General features: G+C 45.4%; 1 protein-coding gene across 1 annotated transcript; it reads right to left on the bottom strand.

Moving 5' to 3' along the window:
• Nucleotides 1-259: 259 nt before the first annotated feature.
• On the bottom strand, nucleotides 260-1,168 carry LOC139433446 (uncharacterized). The gene is made up of 2 exons (XM_071202470.1): nucleotides 1,094-1,168; nucleotides 260-1,007 (listed from the first exon to the last, which is right to left on the bottom strand). Exons 1-2 carry the CDS (start codon nucleotides 1,154-1,156, stop codon nucleotides 309-311), a joined length of 762 nt encoding a protein of 253 aa, XP_071058571.1. The 5' UTR covers nucleotides 1,157-1,168; the 3' UTR covers nucleotides 260-308.
• Between the last annotated feature and the right edge of the window lie 19,254 nt (nucleotides 1,169-20,422).

Raw genomic sequence — 20,422 nt, forward strand, 5'->3', positions numbered from 1 at the left:
CTTAAAGGGGGTCTACTTTGCGGTGCTTTGCCGTCCGCCCATCGGCACCCATAGTCGGCCTTCTTCACAGCACCACCTGCCCTGCTGGAGGTTCACACTTTAACTTTTTTTACCCTCTTCTACCTTACAAATCATCCCACACTTGAGCACTCCTCACTCGGACTAAACACCTACATGCTACCACCAGAACCAGAATATCGTGCCCCTGGGGATCTTAAAAGAAGAAAACCCATAGTGGGATTAAAAACAGAACACTTAGTAATTTTAACAAACTTTATTTACAGTAATATTGACAGTAATAAATAAATTCAAACAGGATATAACGTATTTACAAGGGGACTGATTACAACAACACACTGCATATTTACAAGTTGATCACTGGCAACAGTGGGTGAAGTTGGGGCAGAGTATGGCACCCTCTCTTCACCCATGTCTGAGGGGTTGTGTTCGGCCAGTGACTGGTCCCTCTTCGGGACATGTCTTGGTAGGGAGTCTTGGTAGGGAGCCGGGCTGTGCTCCTCTCCAGAGTTGTCACTGTCGATGTCAATACCCGCAAAAGTGTCTTCATTTCCCGCTGCTGCTGCTGCTGTCGATGCCGCCGCCGCTGCTTGAAGTGACTGTGTGAAGAGCAACCGAATGTCCGCAGCCTCCTTCAAAGAAGGATTATTCGCGTAAAATTTGTCCGCAGTTGCAGTGTTGTGACACATGAAATCACTCACTCTTTGGCGGTTGCCTTTGTCTTGAAACCTCTTCGCATTATCGGCGTGGACTGTGCGGAGGTCGGTGAAGTTAATGGGACTGCGGAGCCCCACATCAGCCCATGCCAACCTCAGGGAGTAGGCAAGCTTCCTGAACGGGTTCTTCCCCTCTGTGTACAGAAAGTAACGGCTCTGGGTGCAGGTCAGCGTACCCTTAATTTCCAGCCACCTCTTCATCCATCCAAATTCTTCTACGGTGAGGTACAGCTGCGCCTCCCCGAACGCGTTGGCCGTCTTGTGGTTACTTACCTGTTATGACAGAGATAGAGAGTGTCAATACAATGTCAATCATGCATATAACTGCCAGAATAAATACATTGATTAATAGCACTCACATGAACCAGGTAGCCGAAGGCAGTGCCAGTTGTATCCGCCTTTCGGACCTCGGCGTTGGTCATGTTGGAGTAGACCCCCGGACGGTGGCCATAAATGCAGCTCCAATGAAGAGTCATATACCCATAGAGCAGTGTCCGGGTCGCGGTAGTCGGATTGCTGGCCATCACATCCAGGAGCTGAGGGATGCGAGTGGTGGTCGAAGTCAAGCATGTCATTAGGTCGTTGTGGCTCGGCAGACCTTCCATCTTGTCACGCTTCACTTGCATCTGGTGGATAAGTACTTTTCTCTTCAGGGACTTCAGGATGGCAACTACTTCCCGTTTGATTAAAATCATGTCCGTTTGGCTGAGCCTGCTCCCCTTGCACGGTGTGTCGGCCATGTACTTGAGAAAGTGTGATATATTCTTGATGTAGAAGTCGGAGGTCGTGACCTGAAGGCTTGACTTCATCAGGCTCCGGGACCACCCGCGTATCCTCTTGAGATCCCTCAAAAAGAGCCAGTCAGACAGGCGATTGAAACCGTGTGCCATGAAACTGAGGAACGACTTCACTCTGCTTAGTTTGGAGACTGTGTTTTCCTGGAGCCTCACTGGTGGGTCGATACCTGCATAATGCTCCCGGTATCCTTGCAGATACTCCTCTGTGAAATATAAACAGTACTTTAATGACAACACATGATGTGTTACAGAAACTGCATGTGTCACATAGCCAAAACACTTACCCATGATCCGTGGGAATGTTATGTCCCGCATTATATTTCCCCGGCCCCTGCCCCGGAACCAGGGGGAATTTATGGGAGGGGAGGTTGACGAGGCCTCGGTATGGATGGATGCAGGCTCTGAGGAGCTGGGTGAATGGGTGTGAGAGCCAGTGGGGGACTTGCTGCAGGCGGGAATGGGAGACGTGCTGCAGGCGGGAATGGGAGACGTGCTGCAGGCAGGAATGGGAGACTTGCTGCAGGAGGGACCTTTCGACTTGGACAGCCTCGTTGGTGTCGACTCTGGTCGGGGTCGTTTCTTCAGAATGACCCGCTCTCGTTCCTCCCCATCGAACGCGGGCATGTCCCCGGCCCGCTGATCCATCCTCTGTCGCTTGTCCTTTATCCTCTGCTGCAACTTGCAGCGCAGGGATTTCACCTCAGCAGCATATATGTCCCGCTGAGCCCTCACTGCGTTAGCCTCCAGCCTCCATTCTTTGCAGTCCGGGTTGTCACATTCATTCACCGGGGACAAGGGTGGAGGTTGTGACAGTATATCGTCGTCTGCCACCGTGTCAACAGCCCAAGCGGTAATCATTTCTATTGTGGGGTTTGTCATTCGGAGTTCATAAAGCTCCTTCTTGGCCACTGTCATTTTCATTTGATTTTGAACCACATGTAGTTCCTCCCGGGCCAGCTCAACATGGTCTCTGGCCAAGTGGCGATCCAGCCTTGTGCCGTGGTACTCGCATCCCAGAATGGTACAGGGATGGAGCCTAATGTTGGTCCGTCCGTTGGCCAACAACAGCAGAATTTTTATTTCATCCAAGTTACGCACACCATGGTTCCTCTGTAGGTGCTTGCTCAGGGCACGGTAGGAGCTATTGCAGATCGGACAACGGACCGCCATCCGACCTGTATTCTTGAGCATTTCGGTACCGGAAAATGTCACCAGAATCGTGGGTAAAAAAGAAGGAAGCGTGAAAAGACTCACGAAAGACGCACTCAGCTTATTTTCAAATCTGTGTTTGTTTTCATTTGCATCATGGTGCGGTGTCCCATTTAGGCACTCGTTAGGCGGGCAGAGATCCCTGTAATCTCCCCTCACGTTCCTCCAGAGTCTGATTCTCCCAAAGGATACCCGACAGTTTCGGGTACGACCCAGAGGGCGCACGGTGGACGGCCAGGGCGAGGCCGCCACACCGCGCTGGAGTCAGGGTCCCGGTGAGGCGCAGGACGGAGCACCCGGCAGTAGCCTCCAGCAGACCCCCGCGCGGTTCCCTCGTCCCTCAGAAGAGGTGGAGAGGCGGAGGGGTGGGTCTTTTCATCTGCTGGCGGGTTGCCGGGATAACAGTATCCTCCGGGGAGGCATTGAACCCTTCTCAACTGCCCCCCGGAGGAGGCAGGGGAGTCAGGTACCCAGAGGGTGGACGGCCAGGGCGAGGCCGCCACACCGCGCTGGAGTCAGGGTCCCGGTGAGGCGCAGGACGGAGCACCCGGCAGTAGCCTCCAGCAGACCCCCGCGCGGTTCCCTCGTCCCTCAGAAGAGGTGGAGAGGCGGAGGGGTGGGTCTTTTCATCTGCTGGCGGGTTGCCGGGATAACAGTATCCTCCGGGGAGGCATTGAACCCCTCTCAACTGCCCCCCGGAGGAGGCAGGGGAGTCAGGTACCCAGAGGGTGGACGGCCAGGGCGAGGCCGCCACACCGCGCTGGAGTCAGGGTACCGGTGAGGCGCAGGACGGAGCACCCGGCAGTAGCCTCCAGCAGACCCCCGCGCGGTTCCCTCGTCCCTCGGAAGAGGTGGAGAGGCGGAGGGGTGTGTGTTTTCATCTGCTGGCGGGTTGCCGGGATAACAGTATCCTCCGGGGAGGCATTGAACCCCTCTCACCTGCCCCCAGAGGAGGCAGGGGAGTCAGGTACCCAGAGGGCGCACGGTGGACGGCCAGGGCGAGGCCGCCACACCGCGCTGGAGTCAGGGTCCCGGTGAGGCGCAGGACGGAGCACCCGGCAGTAGCCTCCAGCAGACCCCCGCGCGGTTCCCTCGTCCCTCGGAAGAGGTGGAGAGGCGGAGGGGTGTGTGTTTTCATCTGCTGGCGGGTTGCCGGGGAGAACGCCCTTAACGTTTTGTGAGAACCATGAGTGGGGGTCATACAGGCAACCATGTTAGCCGAAAATAGTGTCTCGTTATTCCGTGAAAACTGCCCTTGAATTCCTTAAGAGACCAGTTTCAGAACTTAAAGTTGTGTGAGAACCATGATTGGGGGTCCTCCAGACAACCATTTTAGCCGAAAATAGTGTATCGTTATTCCGTGACAACTCCCATTGCATTTCTCCAGAGTCAGAAAAAGTACAAGTCAACTTTTGGAAGAACCAGAGAAAAGGGTGAAAATGGATAAATTGTATCCGAAAATAGTGTTCCAAAAGGCGGGTAGAGTCCCCTGACAACTCCCCATACCTTTCTCCAGGGTGGGAAAAAGTTTAAGTCAACTTTTGGAAGAACCAGAGAAAAGGGTGAACATGGATAAATTGTATCCAAAAATAGTGTTCCAAAAGGCGGGTAGAGTCCCCTGACAACTCCCCCTACCTTTCTCCAGAGTCGGAAAAAGTCTAAGTTAACTTTTTGGAAGAACCATAAAAAGGGGTGAAAATGGATAAAATGTATCCCAAAATAGTGCCTCTTGAGGCGGGTAGAGTCCCCTGACAACTCCCCTTGCATTCATCCAGAGACCAGTTTGAAAACTTAAAGTTTTGTGAGAACCATGATTGGGGGTCCTCCAGGCAACAATTTCATCCGATCCAAAGTGCTCATGAGGCGGATACATTCCTCCATGATTTCCCCATCATGTGAAAATAGCTCGTTTTTTTCTAAGTGCTCTCAAAAACCGGGTTTCCGATTTCGTGCAGATCGTAGCTTGGAAAAGATGAATGAATTTTTTGGACGGAGGAGGGGAGCTCTCGTTTCCCCTCTCCGTTGTAAATTGCAACGGGGGAGTGCAAAAGTCTCCGGGGCTTCGTTCCGAAGCGCCGAAGACTTGACCCCCTCCCCCGTTGGCACTTAGCCGTTTTTCGAGAATTTTTAAAAACTTCATTTTTGATTATTTTAACATATAATTGACCGTTTTCTTTACTTTTTTTTGCTTTCCACGGGTGGAGGCGCATGGCAGGCCGCATATGAGCTTCCAAATTCGGCCTGGAACCTCCGGAAATTATGGGATAAGCTCCATATACTGACGACTCCCATCAAAAGTGATTGAAATGTACAGGAATCTGTCCATTTCAATCACATTTGACGACGCATGCAGGGTGACCCTGGCTACACTTAAAGGGGGTCTACTTTGCGGTGCTTTACCGTCCGCCCATCTGCACCCATAGTCGGCCTTATTCACAGCAGCACCACCCAACCTCCATGGAGGATTTTTCTCGTGCCCCTGGCTACACTTAAAGGGGGTCTACTTTGCGGTGCTTTACCGTCCGCCCATCGGCACCCATAGTCGGCCTTCTTCACAGCAGCACCACCCAACCTCCATGGAGGATTTTTCTCGTGCCCCTGGCTACACTTAAAGGAGACCTATCATGCTATATTTAAATGATATAGTGTATGACCATACCTATATAAGGTATATTTATACATTCTATTTTTCAAAATACCAAACAGATCATTTTTTAGACATGCGTCGTTTCTCTCATTTTCGCTCTATTCCAAGCCCGTCTTTGAAAATTCTGAGCAGCAGCTGACCACGCCCCCCTGCAGAAGAGCAGGCATGAGCCGGCGAGAGTCACGTTGCCATGCTTGCTGTGATTACGAGTGTCGAATAAACATGTCATCTCAGAGCAATGCATGTGTTCAAGCATACTATCAATTTGATCCAGAAACTGACCCTGAAGCAGCGGAGGTTTTGGTGGAGGTGCAAAAATCTCGGTTGCAGCAGGACGTTTCTGAATGGTTAGCTGACAAGCTGTTGTCCCTATTTATTTTACTCTGTTACGATGCTTGCTCCTTATTCCGTTCATAGTTTGGCTAATTAGCAAGAATGCTGCAATGTGTACAGTTTGTAACGCAAAAACAGCGATATATATATATATATTTATAAAGGGAGACATTCATATTTTCAGCATATATACAATGGCCTCATTGCGTTTAATAGTTTACAGCCCTTTTCTTCCAACATCCTGCAACAACCGTTGGAAAGTTGAATAACTTAGGATGATAAAAAGTATAACTCCAACAACACCTCAGTTGTCAGCAATGTGTGTAGTTTCATGTGTTTTTAAAAGCTCAGTTATTGACTTATTTGTGCAAATTGCGCCACGACGTCATTGTACTATTATATACTACACAGCAATGGCATAACACACCCATGTGTACGACAAAAAGGTCCACACACACAACCTTATGCTTTTGAAATCAGAATATTCTTTACCCATCCAAACATGAATAATCACGACACATTTTGATATCAACTTGGAACTTTATTGTCAAAATCAACGGTTAAAAAACCCATACAAAAAAACTAAATGTAGCCTACTTGTATTTTGTATAAATGACACTAAATATTTTTACAGAAGCTTTGTGAGCTGGTGCTGGGGCTTCCTTGGACGCAGGATCAGAGTGGTGATTCCGGCCTGCGTTGTCCTCAGGATACGCAGGGAGTTTCCTGATCCGTGAAATGTCGATGTTGGGTTCAGACAGCAGCCAAATTGAACCGTGTAGCATACCCGGCGATGACCTCCTCCCTGTCAGGTCGCTCATAATGGTGCAGGGTCCACAAAGACTTGCTCGAAGATGAGGTCCATCAAGTTGGCCACGTAGGGCTGTGCAATGGTAAAAAAAAGCACAACAAAAAATGTGGTTTAGATTAGTATATGCATGTAAAAAACTGAAACTTCTTAGCAAAGCTCTCTATTTAGCAAAGCTCTTTGCTTAGCCTTTTCCAATCTGAGTTAGTTTTGAACCGTAACGTGCATGCTGTGTTTCTGACTCAATACAGATGATGTGTTGGAGAGGGGCTGAGCTCAGTAGACTGACTGTAATGCGTGCTAGCCACTAATTAGCCTTTTGCTAGAGGTAAGGCCTTGTCAACAACAACAGACCGACGGGGCTTTAGCTCAGTTTTACTCGTGGTGTGTGTCCCCCCTCGCATACATACAGTGTTGTATCCTAACACACCCCCATTTATATTCATGTGCGCAAACAAGTAAACACACAAAAGCTTTTACATATAACGCTGCAAAACACGGCATGTCTCATTAGCGTAGCGTAGCTTAGCTTACAGATCGATGATATCTGATCGTTCTTACAGACTACAATCACAAAAGCGTTTACATATAACGCTGGAAAAAACGGCACTTGCCTACAGAAGATTACGTTTGTTATTATAACTTACTCAATATGATTGTAGAGGATACAAAATACTAATAAATAGGAGAATAAATACTTGTATTATCGCCTAGGGCGTGGCTGTACAGCCTTCACACAGATCGCCATTACGGCAGTATGTCTGAACATGTTAGCAAATGCCTGATAATTCAAATGACAAAGCAAAGACTGCGGAGCGTACAAAATAAAATGCTACAAAAATATATAAACACCTAACCGATTACTATTTGGGTTTGAGGCGACATTGATGCGGCGAAGCTACATGCTACATGCTACAAGCTAGAGATAGCTTTATCAGGAAAAACACCGCTAAATAAAAACTTACAGCTTCAAAATTGGATGTGTCCTCACTGGCCTGGTCCCGGATGGTTGGTATTGATCCCGGGTTTAGCATTAGTTTGGAGGCATATCCGTGTTGGACTTGAGAGAAGTTAATAAACATGTCCGTGGTAAAATGTTTGGAACACACAAACAGAAATCTTCCGTAGTCTTCTGGCACATGTCCCTTGTAAATGAAGTCTAGCCACAGATTCATTTCTTTTTCCACTGATGGCATTGCATGCTGTCCCCTGTCCCGAGTCTTGCAGCCAACAACAGCACAACGTTTAACTGGCTAAGACATCCTGGCAAGAGCAGGCAAAAACACAGATGTGACTGGGGTGTTGATTATTTAGCCTGCCGATGCGAATGAGAGGTTTGGCAATGCACGTGGCCGTGGCTCATTCCCCTGATAGGTGGAGAGTTGACCAATAAGCGGAGGACTTCTTTGTGACGTAGAAAAGTATTGGAATGTGGATCCGTTTTTTTCAGATCCGTTGCAGCCCCTTTTTTAGAGATTTGGCGAAGGAGGAAAATAGAGAGGGTTGTGTTTTCTGACACTTGGTGAGTTCCCTGGAACACCGGGGACACACATTCATGTATAAAAGACGTACAAAGGTGCATTTTGCATGATAGGTCCCCTTTAAAGGGGGTCTACTTTGCGGTGCTTTACCGTCCGCCCATCGGCACCCATAGTCGGCCTTCTTCACAGCAGCACCACCCAACCTCCATGGAGGATTTTTCTCGTGCCCCTGGCTACACTTAAAGGGGGTCTACTTTGCGGTGCTTTACCGTCCGCCCATCGGCACCCATAGTCGGCCTTATTCACAGCAGCACCACCCAACCTACATGGAGGATTTTGCTCGTGCCCCTGGCTACACTTAAAGGGGGTATACTTTGCGGTGCTTTACCGTCCGCCCATAGGCACCCATAGTCGGCCTTCTTCACAGCAGCACCACCCAACCTCCAGTGGAGGATGTTATCATGCCCCTGGCAACACTGGTAAACACTGGTAACATCTGTCTAGCCGCTGACAGGAACTTGACATCGGAAGTTGACATCGCATTTCCATTGAGCGGACTCCCGTACATGTGAAGGGCAAGTCCCACGGTACCTCCGTTCATAAGGCTGACATTTGCCTTACAACGGAGAGGGGAATCCAAGCCTCCCCTTTTCCGTCAAAAAAATGCATTCATCATTTTCAAGCTACCATCTGCACGAAATCGGAAACCCGGTTTTTTAGAGGACTCAGAAAAAAATCGGCTGTTTCACTTCATGGAGGAATGTATCTGCTCCATGTGTGCTCTGGCTCGGATACAATTGTTGCATGGAGACCCCCCCAGCATGGTTCTTACCAAACTTTAAGTTTTTGAACTGGTCTCTAGAGGAATGCAAGGGGAGTTGTCAGGGGACTCTATCCGCCTTATGAGACACTATTTTCGGATACATTTTTCCAATTTCACCCCTTTTCTATGGTTCTCCAAAAAGTGAACTCAGACTTTTTCTGACTCTGGAGGAATGTAAGGAGAGTTGTCAGGGGACTCTACCCGCATTATGAGACACTATTTTCGGATACTTTTTCTCACTTTCAGCCCTTTTCTATGCATCTCCAAAAAGTGAACTCAGACTTATTCTGACTGTGGAGGAATGCAAGGGGAGTTGAGAGGGGAATCTTGCGGGCCCATGATGCACTATTTTTGGATACTTTTTTTCATTTTCAGCCCTTTTCCATGGATGAATTGAAACTTATTTTTTTTTACATTTTGGTCAATTTGACCCAGTTCTGGTACTGCATTGCCTGGAGGATAGGACCGAGAGATGACAGACTCTCTGGCCGCCTCACAAGTCACTATTGTCGGAAACTTTCTTTACTTTACCCCGGTTCTATCACTCTTTCCTCCTTTGACCATAAAACGTGTTTCCTGCTGGGGTACTGCCTGGTTCCGGGGCACCCCAAACCCTCTCATGGTCGGGGCACCATGAATTGATGCATCGGACCCAATGTTGCCATCACCAGCCCCGCGTTTGTGCGGAGGTGGGACCATTTATCCTGGTGGTAACCCAAGTCCTCCCTTGGTCCGTGTACCATGCATTGAAGGATCAGACCCATTGTTGCAATCACCGGTTACGCTAACGCATATAAACGGAGAAACAGAAATAACATTTAAATACAATTCACTGTGTCTGTTTCAGTAAGGATGTCGTCTGAATGCCCGGTGTACAGACTCTTCTATCTGGCTTTGAACAAGCACCTTAAGCACAAACATGCAGTGCGGAACTTGGAGGAAAGAGGCATCATTCTTAAAATGGTCAGTAGCAGAATAAATGTTCGGACCAAACCCTGTCCCATCACAGGGTGTTCGTATTCTGGGAAGAGACTAGACCGTCATGTAACTCATGACCACCCTGAGTTCTCCCGAGATGAGACACATCAGGTCCTGGCAAGGCTGAAGCATAGTGTGGCCCTGCAGTTGCTCCATGACTTCCGAGAGACTAATCCCATCATTGGAATGGCTACATCATTGGATATAAACAATGAGGATGAATACCCGGTGCACCCTCCACCCTTCTCTGTGGAATTAGGGCTGCACGATATTGAAAAAAACTGACATTGTGATTTCCCCCCCCCTGCGATATATATTGCGGTTTTTTTAACTATATTTAGCTGCCAGTTGATATATGGAGTAAGTGGGCTTGCATATGGTCCTGCTGTACACTCAATAACTTAGCATGCCTCATGCTCTCCGTGGTGCTGAACCGGGGTTCAGCACCACAGAGAGTGCCTCCCTGCTCCCGCTGCTGCTTCTGCACACCTGTGCTTCTGCTGGTGACTCTCTGCGCGTGTGCTACCCCAGGGACCCTGAGGTGTGTGCGGGGTCGGTGGGGCCCACGCCCACGGCCGACAAAAGCTTGGATCAAGGGCTGACTTTCAATAGATCGCAGCGAAGGAGCTGCTCTGCTACATACGAAACCCCGACCCAGAATCAGGTCGTCTGCAAGTGATTTAGCACCAGGTTCTCCACAAACATGCGGTGGTCAACATGGTCCTGCTGTACACTCAATAACTTAGCATGAACTGGCTTTGATATATGGAGTAAGTGGGCTTGCATATGGTCCTGCTGTACCCTCAATAACTTAGCATGAACTGGCTTTGATATATGGAGTAAGTGGGCTTGCATATGGTCCTGCTGTACACTCAATAGCTTAGCATGAACTGGCTTTGATATATGGAGTAAGTGGGCTTGCATATGGTCCTGCTGTACACTCAATAACTTAGCATGAACTGGCTTTGATATATGGAGTAAGTGGGCTTGCATATGGTCCTGCTGTACACTCAATAACTTAGCATGAACTGGCTTTGATATATGGAGTAAGTGGGCTTGCATATGGTCCTGCTGTACACTCAATAACTTAGCATGAACTGGCTTTGATATATGGAGTAAGTGGGCTTGCATATGGTCCTGCTGTACACTCAATAAGTTATTGAGAAGCCCACTTCTCAATATTATTAATAATTCCAAAATAATAACAATAGTTTTTATAACTTGTAGATCCCACATCTCAATATGGAAGCCCACTTGCCTGGGGGGTTCCCACTTCAGGACTCCCACATCTCAATATGGAAGCCCACTTCTCAATATTATTAATAATTCCAAAATAATAATAATAATAGTTTTTATAACTATTAAATATGCACTTGGGTCAATTCATAAGTAGCGCTGTGGTGCAGTGAGCAGTGAAAGCTGGGTAAAAGTTATGTGAATGCAGCAGCAGCAGGCTGTGACACGGTGGTACACAACGATGTGTACACTGGGTCATTCAGAATGTGCTATTTCTGAATAAATAGCACATTCTGAACATATGTCAAACAGAGATTCCTATTAAAAGTTATCTATATATACCTATGGGGATTGGGGCGATGTCCCACATCTCAATATGGAAGCCCACTTCTCAATATTATTAATAATTCCAAAATAACTATAATAATAATTGTTATAACTATTAAATATGCACCCATATTGACTTGGGTCACATATAATAATGAATTCAAGGAACTCAAGATTTGATGCCATGGGCGGGACCCCGCTCTCACCACACCAAGGAGCGAGTCTCATTCCATTGCCCCACAAGTGGCGCTAAAAGCTTATTGAACAAAAGTATCATATATAGACTCCACTATAAAGTAAAAAGACATTTCTCTATCGTTTTGGCGATCAAAATTGACAAAAAAACACATCAAATCACATCTACAAATCAATACGAAGCTAATGAAACCACTTTCAGACTCCTGAACGCGTGTTTACAAGTTTTAAAACGTAGCAATGGCTTTTCACATCACACCATTGTGTGATATATGATTAATATGATGAAATTAATGTGTATAATGTTTTTAAATGTTCCCAATGATTGTTCTTATAATGTTTCTTAAATGTTTTTGTATAAATGTATTTGTTCTGCTATATAATATGGAGAGTCTGACAGGAGTTTCGATCCCGTGTCACCCGTGTAGCGACCTGTATCGCCTCAAGCTTATAGCTGTGTTGTCTATTATAAACATTCTGAACGGCACATTTACCTATGTTTTCCACCATCAAAATGTACAAACGACACATCAAATCACATCTACAGATGAAGACGAAGCGAATGGAATTACTCGCAGACTCCTAGTGTGTGGAAATTGAGACGTGAGATCTCTCACATTTCTGGGCTAACCAGAAATGTGAATAGTGCTCATACAGAAAAACTCGACATGCTAGGAGTCTATGGAGTACTTCCATTCGCTTCGTCTTGATCTGTAGATGTCATTTGAGGCATCGTTTGTCCATTTTGATGGTGGAAAACAAAGGGAAATGTATTTTGCTCATTCAAATTGTTAAAGTGAAGCTGAAAGTGACGTCACTGTTGAGAAACGGAGAGAGCAGGGGAGATAGATCTCACGTCTCGATTTATACACACTATGAATCTGGCAGTATGTCCATTCGCTTCGTTTTCATCTGTAGATGTGAATTGATGTGTCGTTTGTACATTGTACTGGTGGAAAACAAAGCTAAATGTCTCCGCTTGTTAACCTATAACCAGATTTTTCCCGGGAAGTCGCGGAGAGACGGAGCGGCTGCACGTTGTTGTTTGGGCCCCCTTTTTCCACCTGCCCAGTTGTGCTGTGGCGGAGACCTGCTTCCACTTGTCGTGTGCTGCTGTCCTGGCGAGATTTTACCCCGGGGGGCGTAACGGAGAGACCGGAGAGACCGGAGCGGCTTCGCGTTCGGGCTGCGGCCTGCTTTACACCTGCTGTAGCGGAGGCCTGTATCCACCTGCTCCACCTGTCGTGCTCTACGGTGCCGAGGACGTTTTACCACGGGGATATCGCTGAGAGACCGGAGCGCCTCTACGCCTCAAGCTGGTCCTGCTTCGCCTATCCTGCTGTGGGCCTACTGAGGAGGTTCTGCACCGGGGATATCGCGAGGAGAACGGAGCGCCTCCACATTTCAGGCCTGCTTGCACGCCTATCCGGATGCTCTGCTGGTCTGGGAAAATGGCCCATATCGGGATTCTGCTGTGCCTGTTAACTGTTTTGGACTATGAGAAGATCTCTAGTCATTCTGAGAAGTCTACTGGATTCAGGTCTGTTCTGCCACCTGCAGTGGGCATCCCCTGCAAAGGTTCGGATGTGTTACACAAACAATTACCGGTTGCCTTGTCACAGACAATCTGCTCGACAAAATATGTTTGTCTTTTTTATTTTCCTGCGATGATGGTTCTTCAGGACTGCTTCTTAAGCTCTAATCACACTCTCGCAGACTTTTCCGGTGTTTCTAAATTAGATGACAATGTATGTGTGTCATTTAAGAGGAAAAGATGCCTGTTTTTTTTGTCGTTATTACTGTCAGGAAATGTACAACCTAACCCTGGTCCGTCCAGTAGTAATAGTCAGATCGCTACTCCTGCTGATTTTAAAGCTAGGTCTGGGTTAGGTTTCATCCACTTGAATGTGCGCAATCTGTTAGGTAAACTAGATTTTGTCCGTATCTGGGCAAAATCGACTGACGCTGACATCATTGTCTTATCTGAAACATGGCTAAATAAGTCTATTTTGGTCTCTGACATTGCCTTAAATGGTTTTAATGTGTATCGTACCGACCGGCCTAATAAAGGTGGTGGCGTTGCAATTTATGTTAAGAATAAGTTCAGTGTAACCACATTAATTTCCAAATCGATCAGTAAGCAATTTGAATTGTTAGCCTTAAATATAGAAGTGGCAAAGGGTCAACAGGTCATGGTGGTGGGCTGCTACAGACCCCCCTCAGCTGTCAAAGACTCCTTGTCTTCACTAGCAAATCTTTTATCACAACTAGACTACAAGGAAATAGTGCTACTTGGAGATTTTAACTGGGAATGGTTAACTGCAGTTTCAGAGGATTTTAAAAACCTTTGTATCTCTTTGAATGTTACTCAGATTGTGGACAGTCCTACTCGCCCAAATATTAAGTCCCCTAATAAACCCTCCCTAATTGATCTCATTTTAACTAATGTTCCCCATAAATATTCTTCTGTGGGAGTATTTGAAAATGATCTGAGCGATAACTGTGTTGTAGCCACAATTAGGGACACTTAGGTCCAAAAGGTTAAACCTCGCATTATCATCAAGAGAGACATAAAACATTTTGTGGAGCAGGGTTTTGTGCATGATCTGTTTGATTTTGATTGGGGTAAAATCGATCTGTGTGCTGATGTTGAAACCGCATGGTCTTATTTTTATCTTGGTTTTATGGAGATCATTGATAGACATGCACCCCTGCGTACATTTAGAGTAAAGGGACGAGACAATCCTTGGTTTTCTGCTGAGCTGTCTAGTCTCCTTCATGAGAGAAACAAGGCCTGGGCAAAGGCTAGGAAATCAGGCTCAGAGATAGAATGGCTGCGTTTTAGGCAGCTAAGGAATAGCTTCACTTCAAATGTAAAAAGTGCAAAGTCGAAGTACTATTTGTCAGTTACCACAGAAAACCTAAATAATCCTAGGAAATTTTGGAAAGCAATAAAATCGATATCAACCGGTGAGATCCGTAATGAACTACCTCCGTGCCTTACCACAGCATCTGGCCCTATATCGGACAGGGCTACTATGCTAAATTGCTTTAATGAGCATTTTGTGTCCTGTGGTTCTCTATTTGATTCTGTCACTAACTCTGCTTCTGTAAACACCACAGTCTGTGACTCTGAACAACGTGGTCTGGAAAACCCTTTCAGTTTTACCCCTTTTACTGTTGATGTTGTTCATGAAGCCTTATCTAAGCTAGATCCTAGGAAACCGGCTGGCCCGGACAACTTAGAACCTTTCTTTTTAAAGATAGCTGCAGACTTTATTGCTCCACCTCTTACTTCTCTTTTTAACCTCTCCCTCAGCACAAATACAATTCCAAAAGTATGGAAGTCTGCTTATGTCTTGCCTTTACTGAAAGGAGGGGAGGCAACTATTTTAAATAACTATAGGCCAATATCTAAATTGTCAGTTCTGGCTAAGGTTCTTGAATGCCTAGTGAGTGAACAGGTAAAGGAGTTTTTAGGTACAAATGACATCCTGTCTAAACATCAGTCAGGATTCAGAAAGAAACACAGCACCATCACTGCCACAATGAAAGTGGTGAATGACATTACTAGTATTTTAGATAATAAGCAGAGTTGTGCAGCTCTGTTTATTGACCTTTCCAAAGCGTTTGACACCGTTGATCATCTCATCTTAAAGCAGAGGCTACTCAGTATTGGCCTATCCAGCCTTGCAGTGGGGTGGTTTGTGAACTACCTCTCTGAAAGGTCCCAATGTGTTCATTTTGATGGACTGTCTTCTGAGTGGTTAAACATTTCTAATGGTGTACCACAAGGTTCTGTTTTAGGACCACTTTTATTCTCCATATATATTAACAGCGTAGGTGATAATGTGGATGAAGCTACTTTACATTTTTATGCGGATGATACTGTGATGTAATGTGCAGGTCCCACCATTAAGGAGGCTGTTGTTAAATTACAGGCTGTTTTTAACACTATTCAGACTCAGTTCTCTGAATTAAAGCTTCTTTTAAATGTGGATAAAACCAAGGTAATGCTCTTTTCAAAATCAAAAAAGACACCAGAGCCTGTTTTAGATATTGTAACTACGCAAGGAACAAAACTTGAAGTTGTTGCCTGTTACAAATACCTTGGTATCTGGCTTGATGATTGTCTCTCTTTTAAACTTCATGTCAATAACCTGCTAAAAAAACTGAGGGTTAGGCTAGGGTTCTTTTTCAGAAACAAGTCCTGTTTCTCGCTTGAGGCCAGGAAAAGGCTAGTCACTGTGACCTTTTTACCTGTGCTGGTCTATGGGGATCTGGTCTATATGAATGCACCTGCCAATTGCCTGGTCAAGTTAGATGCTGCGTATCACAGTGCACTGAGATTTGTGACAAACTGTAAAGCATTAACCCATCACTGTACCCTGTATGCAAGGGCTGGTTTGCTTTCACTAACTGTACGGAGGCTCAGTCACTGGTACATTTTTATATACAAAGCCATGCTAGGGAAACTTCCATCTTATATCTTCTCCCTGATCTCACGGAAAATTGTAAGTGGCTACTGCCTGAGATCGAATGCTGTGGTTTTATTAAATGTGCCAACTGCTAGGACTGTCTTAGGGAAGACAGCTTTTAGATGCGTAGCTCCTCTGTCTTGGAATAGTCTGCAAATTAAATGGAAACTGAACAATCTGGTGCCACTAAATGTTTTTAAAGCTCGGTTGGATGCTAGTCAATCAGAAGCTATTGGTACCTGTTTATGTGGATAATTATGTAAATGATGCTGGATGATGTCCTTTTGTTGTTCTGTTTATGCTTTTATGTTTCATGTGGAACTACTTGAACAGGTCTCCCTTGAAAAAGAGATCAATGATCTCAATGGGATTTTATCTGTATAAATAAAGGTTTGAAATTAAATTAAATGAAATGTTACTCTATTGACGAATCTATAAACCACACTTATTCTCCATAAGCTCTCAGCGCCACTTGTGGGGCATTGAGATAAGCACTGGTATTTGGTCCAGTAGGTCCCGGGTTTGAAACCCACCCGAAACTGGTAGTCAAAATAGAATTATTATAATATATATTATAGATATTATACTATATATATATTGTGGTGCACTTTTTTTTTTATTCAAAATATTGCTATATCTGCAATCAAAGTAAGTCCCTCCCAGTACTGGGTACTAGTTAATTCCACTATCCCCACTATATTTAAAAAATAAGTCATATATAAAAAAATATTTTAATAAAGTCTGAGTTAACTTTTTTTGAGATCCATAGAAAAGGGTAGAAAATGGAAAAAAAGTATCCGAAAATAGTGTCCCGTAAGGTGGGTAGAGTCCCTGACAACTCCCCTTACATTCCTCCAGAGTCAGAAAAAGTCTAAGTTAACTTTTGGAAGAACCATAGAAAAGGGGTGAAAATGGAAAAAATGTATCCGAAAATAGTGCCTCATATGCGGGTAGAGTCCCCTGACAACTCCCCTTACATTCCTCCAGAGTCAGAAAAAGTATGTTAACTTTTGGAAGAACCAGAGGAAGGGGTGAAAATGGATGAAATGTATCCGAAAATAGTGCCTCATATGCGGGTAGAGTCCCCTGACAACTCCACTTTCCTCACATTCCTCCAGAGACCATACTGGGGGGTCTCCAGGCAACACATGTACCAGGGCCATCGAATGACATCTACAGATCAAGACGAAGCTAACCGATGTACTCACATTACATTAGATTACATTACATGTCACTTGTTAGATGCTTTTATCCAAAGCGACTTACATACTGAATACTGTGGACAATACCCACAGGAGCAATTTGGGGTGAAGTGTCTTACCCAGGGACACAACGACATGCTGACTGCAGTGGGGTTTGAACCTGTGACCCCCTGATCCCAACACCAAGGCTCTATCCACTGCGCCACACGCCTCCCACTCACAGCCTTCTAGCGTGTGAAAAACGTGTGCAAAGTATCCGCAAACGGACCAGTGACTGTGATGCTAGCTTTGCTGCTAGCGGTTAGCATTTTCAATGGAAAAATACATTGAAATGGCTGCCGTTAGCTTAGCGACTAGCGATTAGCATAATATTAGTAATTCACACATTCACTGTTCACCTTGACATAAATTATAATGTAACCCATTATCGCTCTCTTAATTCAACACAATTGTTTTATATTTAATAATTCCATAATAACTAAACCTATAATAATTATTTTAAAAGTATCCCTCTCTCAATTCAACTAATTTTAAATAATTTTCACATTTCCATTAAAAGGTCTCAGGCGTGTATCGTACCCTGATCCCCGAGAGCAAAGACTAACGCTTATCTCAGTACGACACAGGGCCGCTTAGAGATTACAGGGAAAAAAGTCTCCTATATATGGATATATTTCTCAGTATGTATATCAACGGGACATTTTCATATCTTTTCCGCCATCAAAATGTATAAACGACACATCAAATCACATCTACAGACCAAGACGAAGTGAATGGAAGTACTGCCAGCATGTGAAAAACGTGTGTTTTACATTTAATAGTTACAAAATGAATAAACCTATTATACTAACTACCCTAAAATACTATAACACTAACTATACAATAATCAACTTCAAATATGGAGAGTCTGAGAAGACAACTTTCCACATATAATTATCTCTTGATTAAATATAAAAAATGTTGCATGCATGCCATAGCATGGATTCGAACTCGCGACCATCCGCACCAATGAGCAACGCTGATATTACTGCAACTGCACTGCTTAGAATCTGCCAGCCTTGTGGTGGGGGAGGGGAATACAATGAAATGGCTCTTAGTACTGTGTACACGGTCGCAGGGTCCCCACATTTTGCAAGCAGGTTCCACACAAGTGCAACAACACACTCTCAAAGGCTCAGAGCGCCAAGCACATTTTTTGAATTTGTTTCAATTTGCTCATTCTTCTCCAGCAAAACCCTGTCTGACTCTACGAGTAAATCAGGATTTTGTGAGAAAGTTTGCCATTTGATTGAAAAAAGGTTCTGGGTGTTCTAGGGTTCCCATACTTCAGATCCCTGATCTGGGCCCTATTTAGGCCCTTTTTGGGCCCTGTGAAACAATTATCTATTTATATCTCTTTTAGGATTTCACGTTTTTTTAATTAAAAATATCTAATAGGAGCGAACGGTAGCAGCTGGATCCCTGAAATTCTACACCAGTGTACTACATATAACGGGGAACATTTGCTGTGAATATCAATTGCGTCACTCAAATGCTTGATTTTATATCAATATTATTCCAATGAAAAGCTAATTTGTCCGATTGTGCTACTAATTCGTATCTTTTGATAACAACGTCTGATCGGTTCGGGCTCAATGGCTATTCCCCACCTATAATTATTCCGCATCCAATGGTACCCTCCGTGAGTCTCTAGGACCTCAGGGGGCAGAGCTAGGGCAGTCAGACGCCAATGGCAGTAATGCATGATGGCATTTGATTGAAACAAAGTTCTGGGTGGGCTAGGGTGCCCATATTTCAGATTCCTGATCTGGGCCCTATTTAGAGGCCCCCTGTGAAAAAATTATCTCTTTAGCCCTTTTCAAAGTACTTTAAACACTCACGGAGCACTGCGGCTTCTCAAAAGGCCTTAACGGAAGGTTTTGTTACATTTTAAGCCGTAACCTTTGACATTTAGTCGCACCAGAGGCATCCATTTGCATCTGCTCTCCGAGACGGTTAAAATTACATCAAGCTCAAAGCGGTCGGACCTTCCTTTGTGCTGTAAAGGGCACCGTACGGCATGAAAGCGTGACCTTTGACCTTTGGAGCTTTGTTACATTTCAAGCCGTAACCTTTGACATTGGGAGCAGCGGAGGCATCAATCTGCATGTACTTTTTGAGCCGGTTCTAATGAGAGCAAGCTCAAGGCGGTCGAACCTTCCTTTCCGCCGTAAAGGGCACAGTACGGCATGAAAACGTGACCTCTGACCTCGGTTTTGACCTTGTGGAAGGTCGCAGGGTCCCCATATTTTGCAAGCGGTTTCTACACATGCTAAACAACACACTCTCAAAGGCTCGGAGCGCCAAGCACATCTTTGGATTTTTTTTTCAATTTGCTCATTCTTCTCCAGCACTAGCCTCTCAGACTATTCACGTAAATCAGGATTATGTGAGACATTTTAAATGTTATTGAAAAAGAAAATTATGGGTGGGTTTAAGTTTCCAAACTTCAGATTCCCAGACACCCCCCCCCATAAGTATAAGTACATGGTAAAAATATTTGGTAAGTGGGACCCCATATTGAGTTGTCGGACACCCCCCCCCACAACATTACAAATATTCGGTAAGTGGGACCCCATATTGAGTTGTCGGACCCACCCCCCCCACATCATTACAAATATTTGGTAAGTGGGACCCCATATTGAGTTGTCGGACACCCCCCCACAACATTACAAATATTCGGTAAGTGGGACCCCATATTGAGTTGTCGGAAACCCCCCCCCACATCATTACAAATATTTGGTAAGTGGGACCCCATATTGAGTTGTCGGACACCAAGTATAAGTACACAGTACGTTAATATTTGTTTAATATGTGGTAAGTGGGCTCTCATATTGACTTTCTGCCACCCCCCATGCAGTACAAGTACAACCCTATTAGAACACCGTCACCTAGGGTCCAATAACATGCACCACACGCATATGTTGTGTCCGGCACAAATATGGTGGCGACGGGACTGCAAATTCAGTGAACCATCCCTTGGCCCCAATATTTGGACGGTGCTGCTATATCCCTATGGGAGAATTGTCCAAGCCGGCACTATAGTGCTTCCCAACCCCGCACCAAACTGCGAACCTTCGGGGACAGAGCCTTCAGTGTGGCAGCCCCCTCCCTCTGGAACGCTCTCCCTGCGGA

Source organism: Pseudochaenichthys georgianus, unplaced genomic scaffold (assembly GCF_902827115.2).
Source record: "Pseudochaenichthys georgianus unplaced genomic scaffold, fPseGeo1.2 scaffold_456_arrow_ctg1, whole genome shotgun sequence".
Taxonomy (NCBI): domain Eukaryota; kingdom Metazoa; phylum Chordata; class Actinopteri; order Perciformes; family Channichthyidae; genus Pseudochaenichthys; species Pseudochaenichthys georgianus.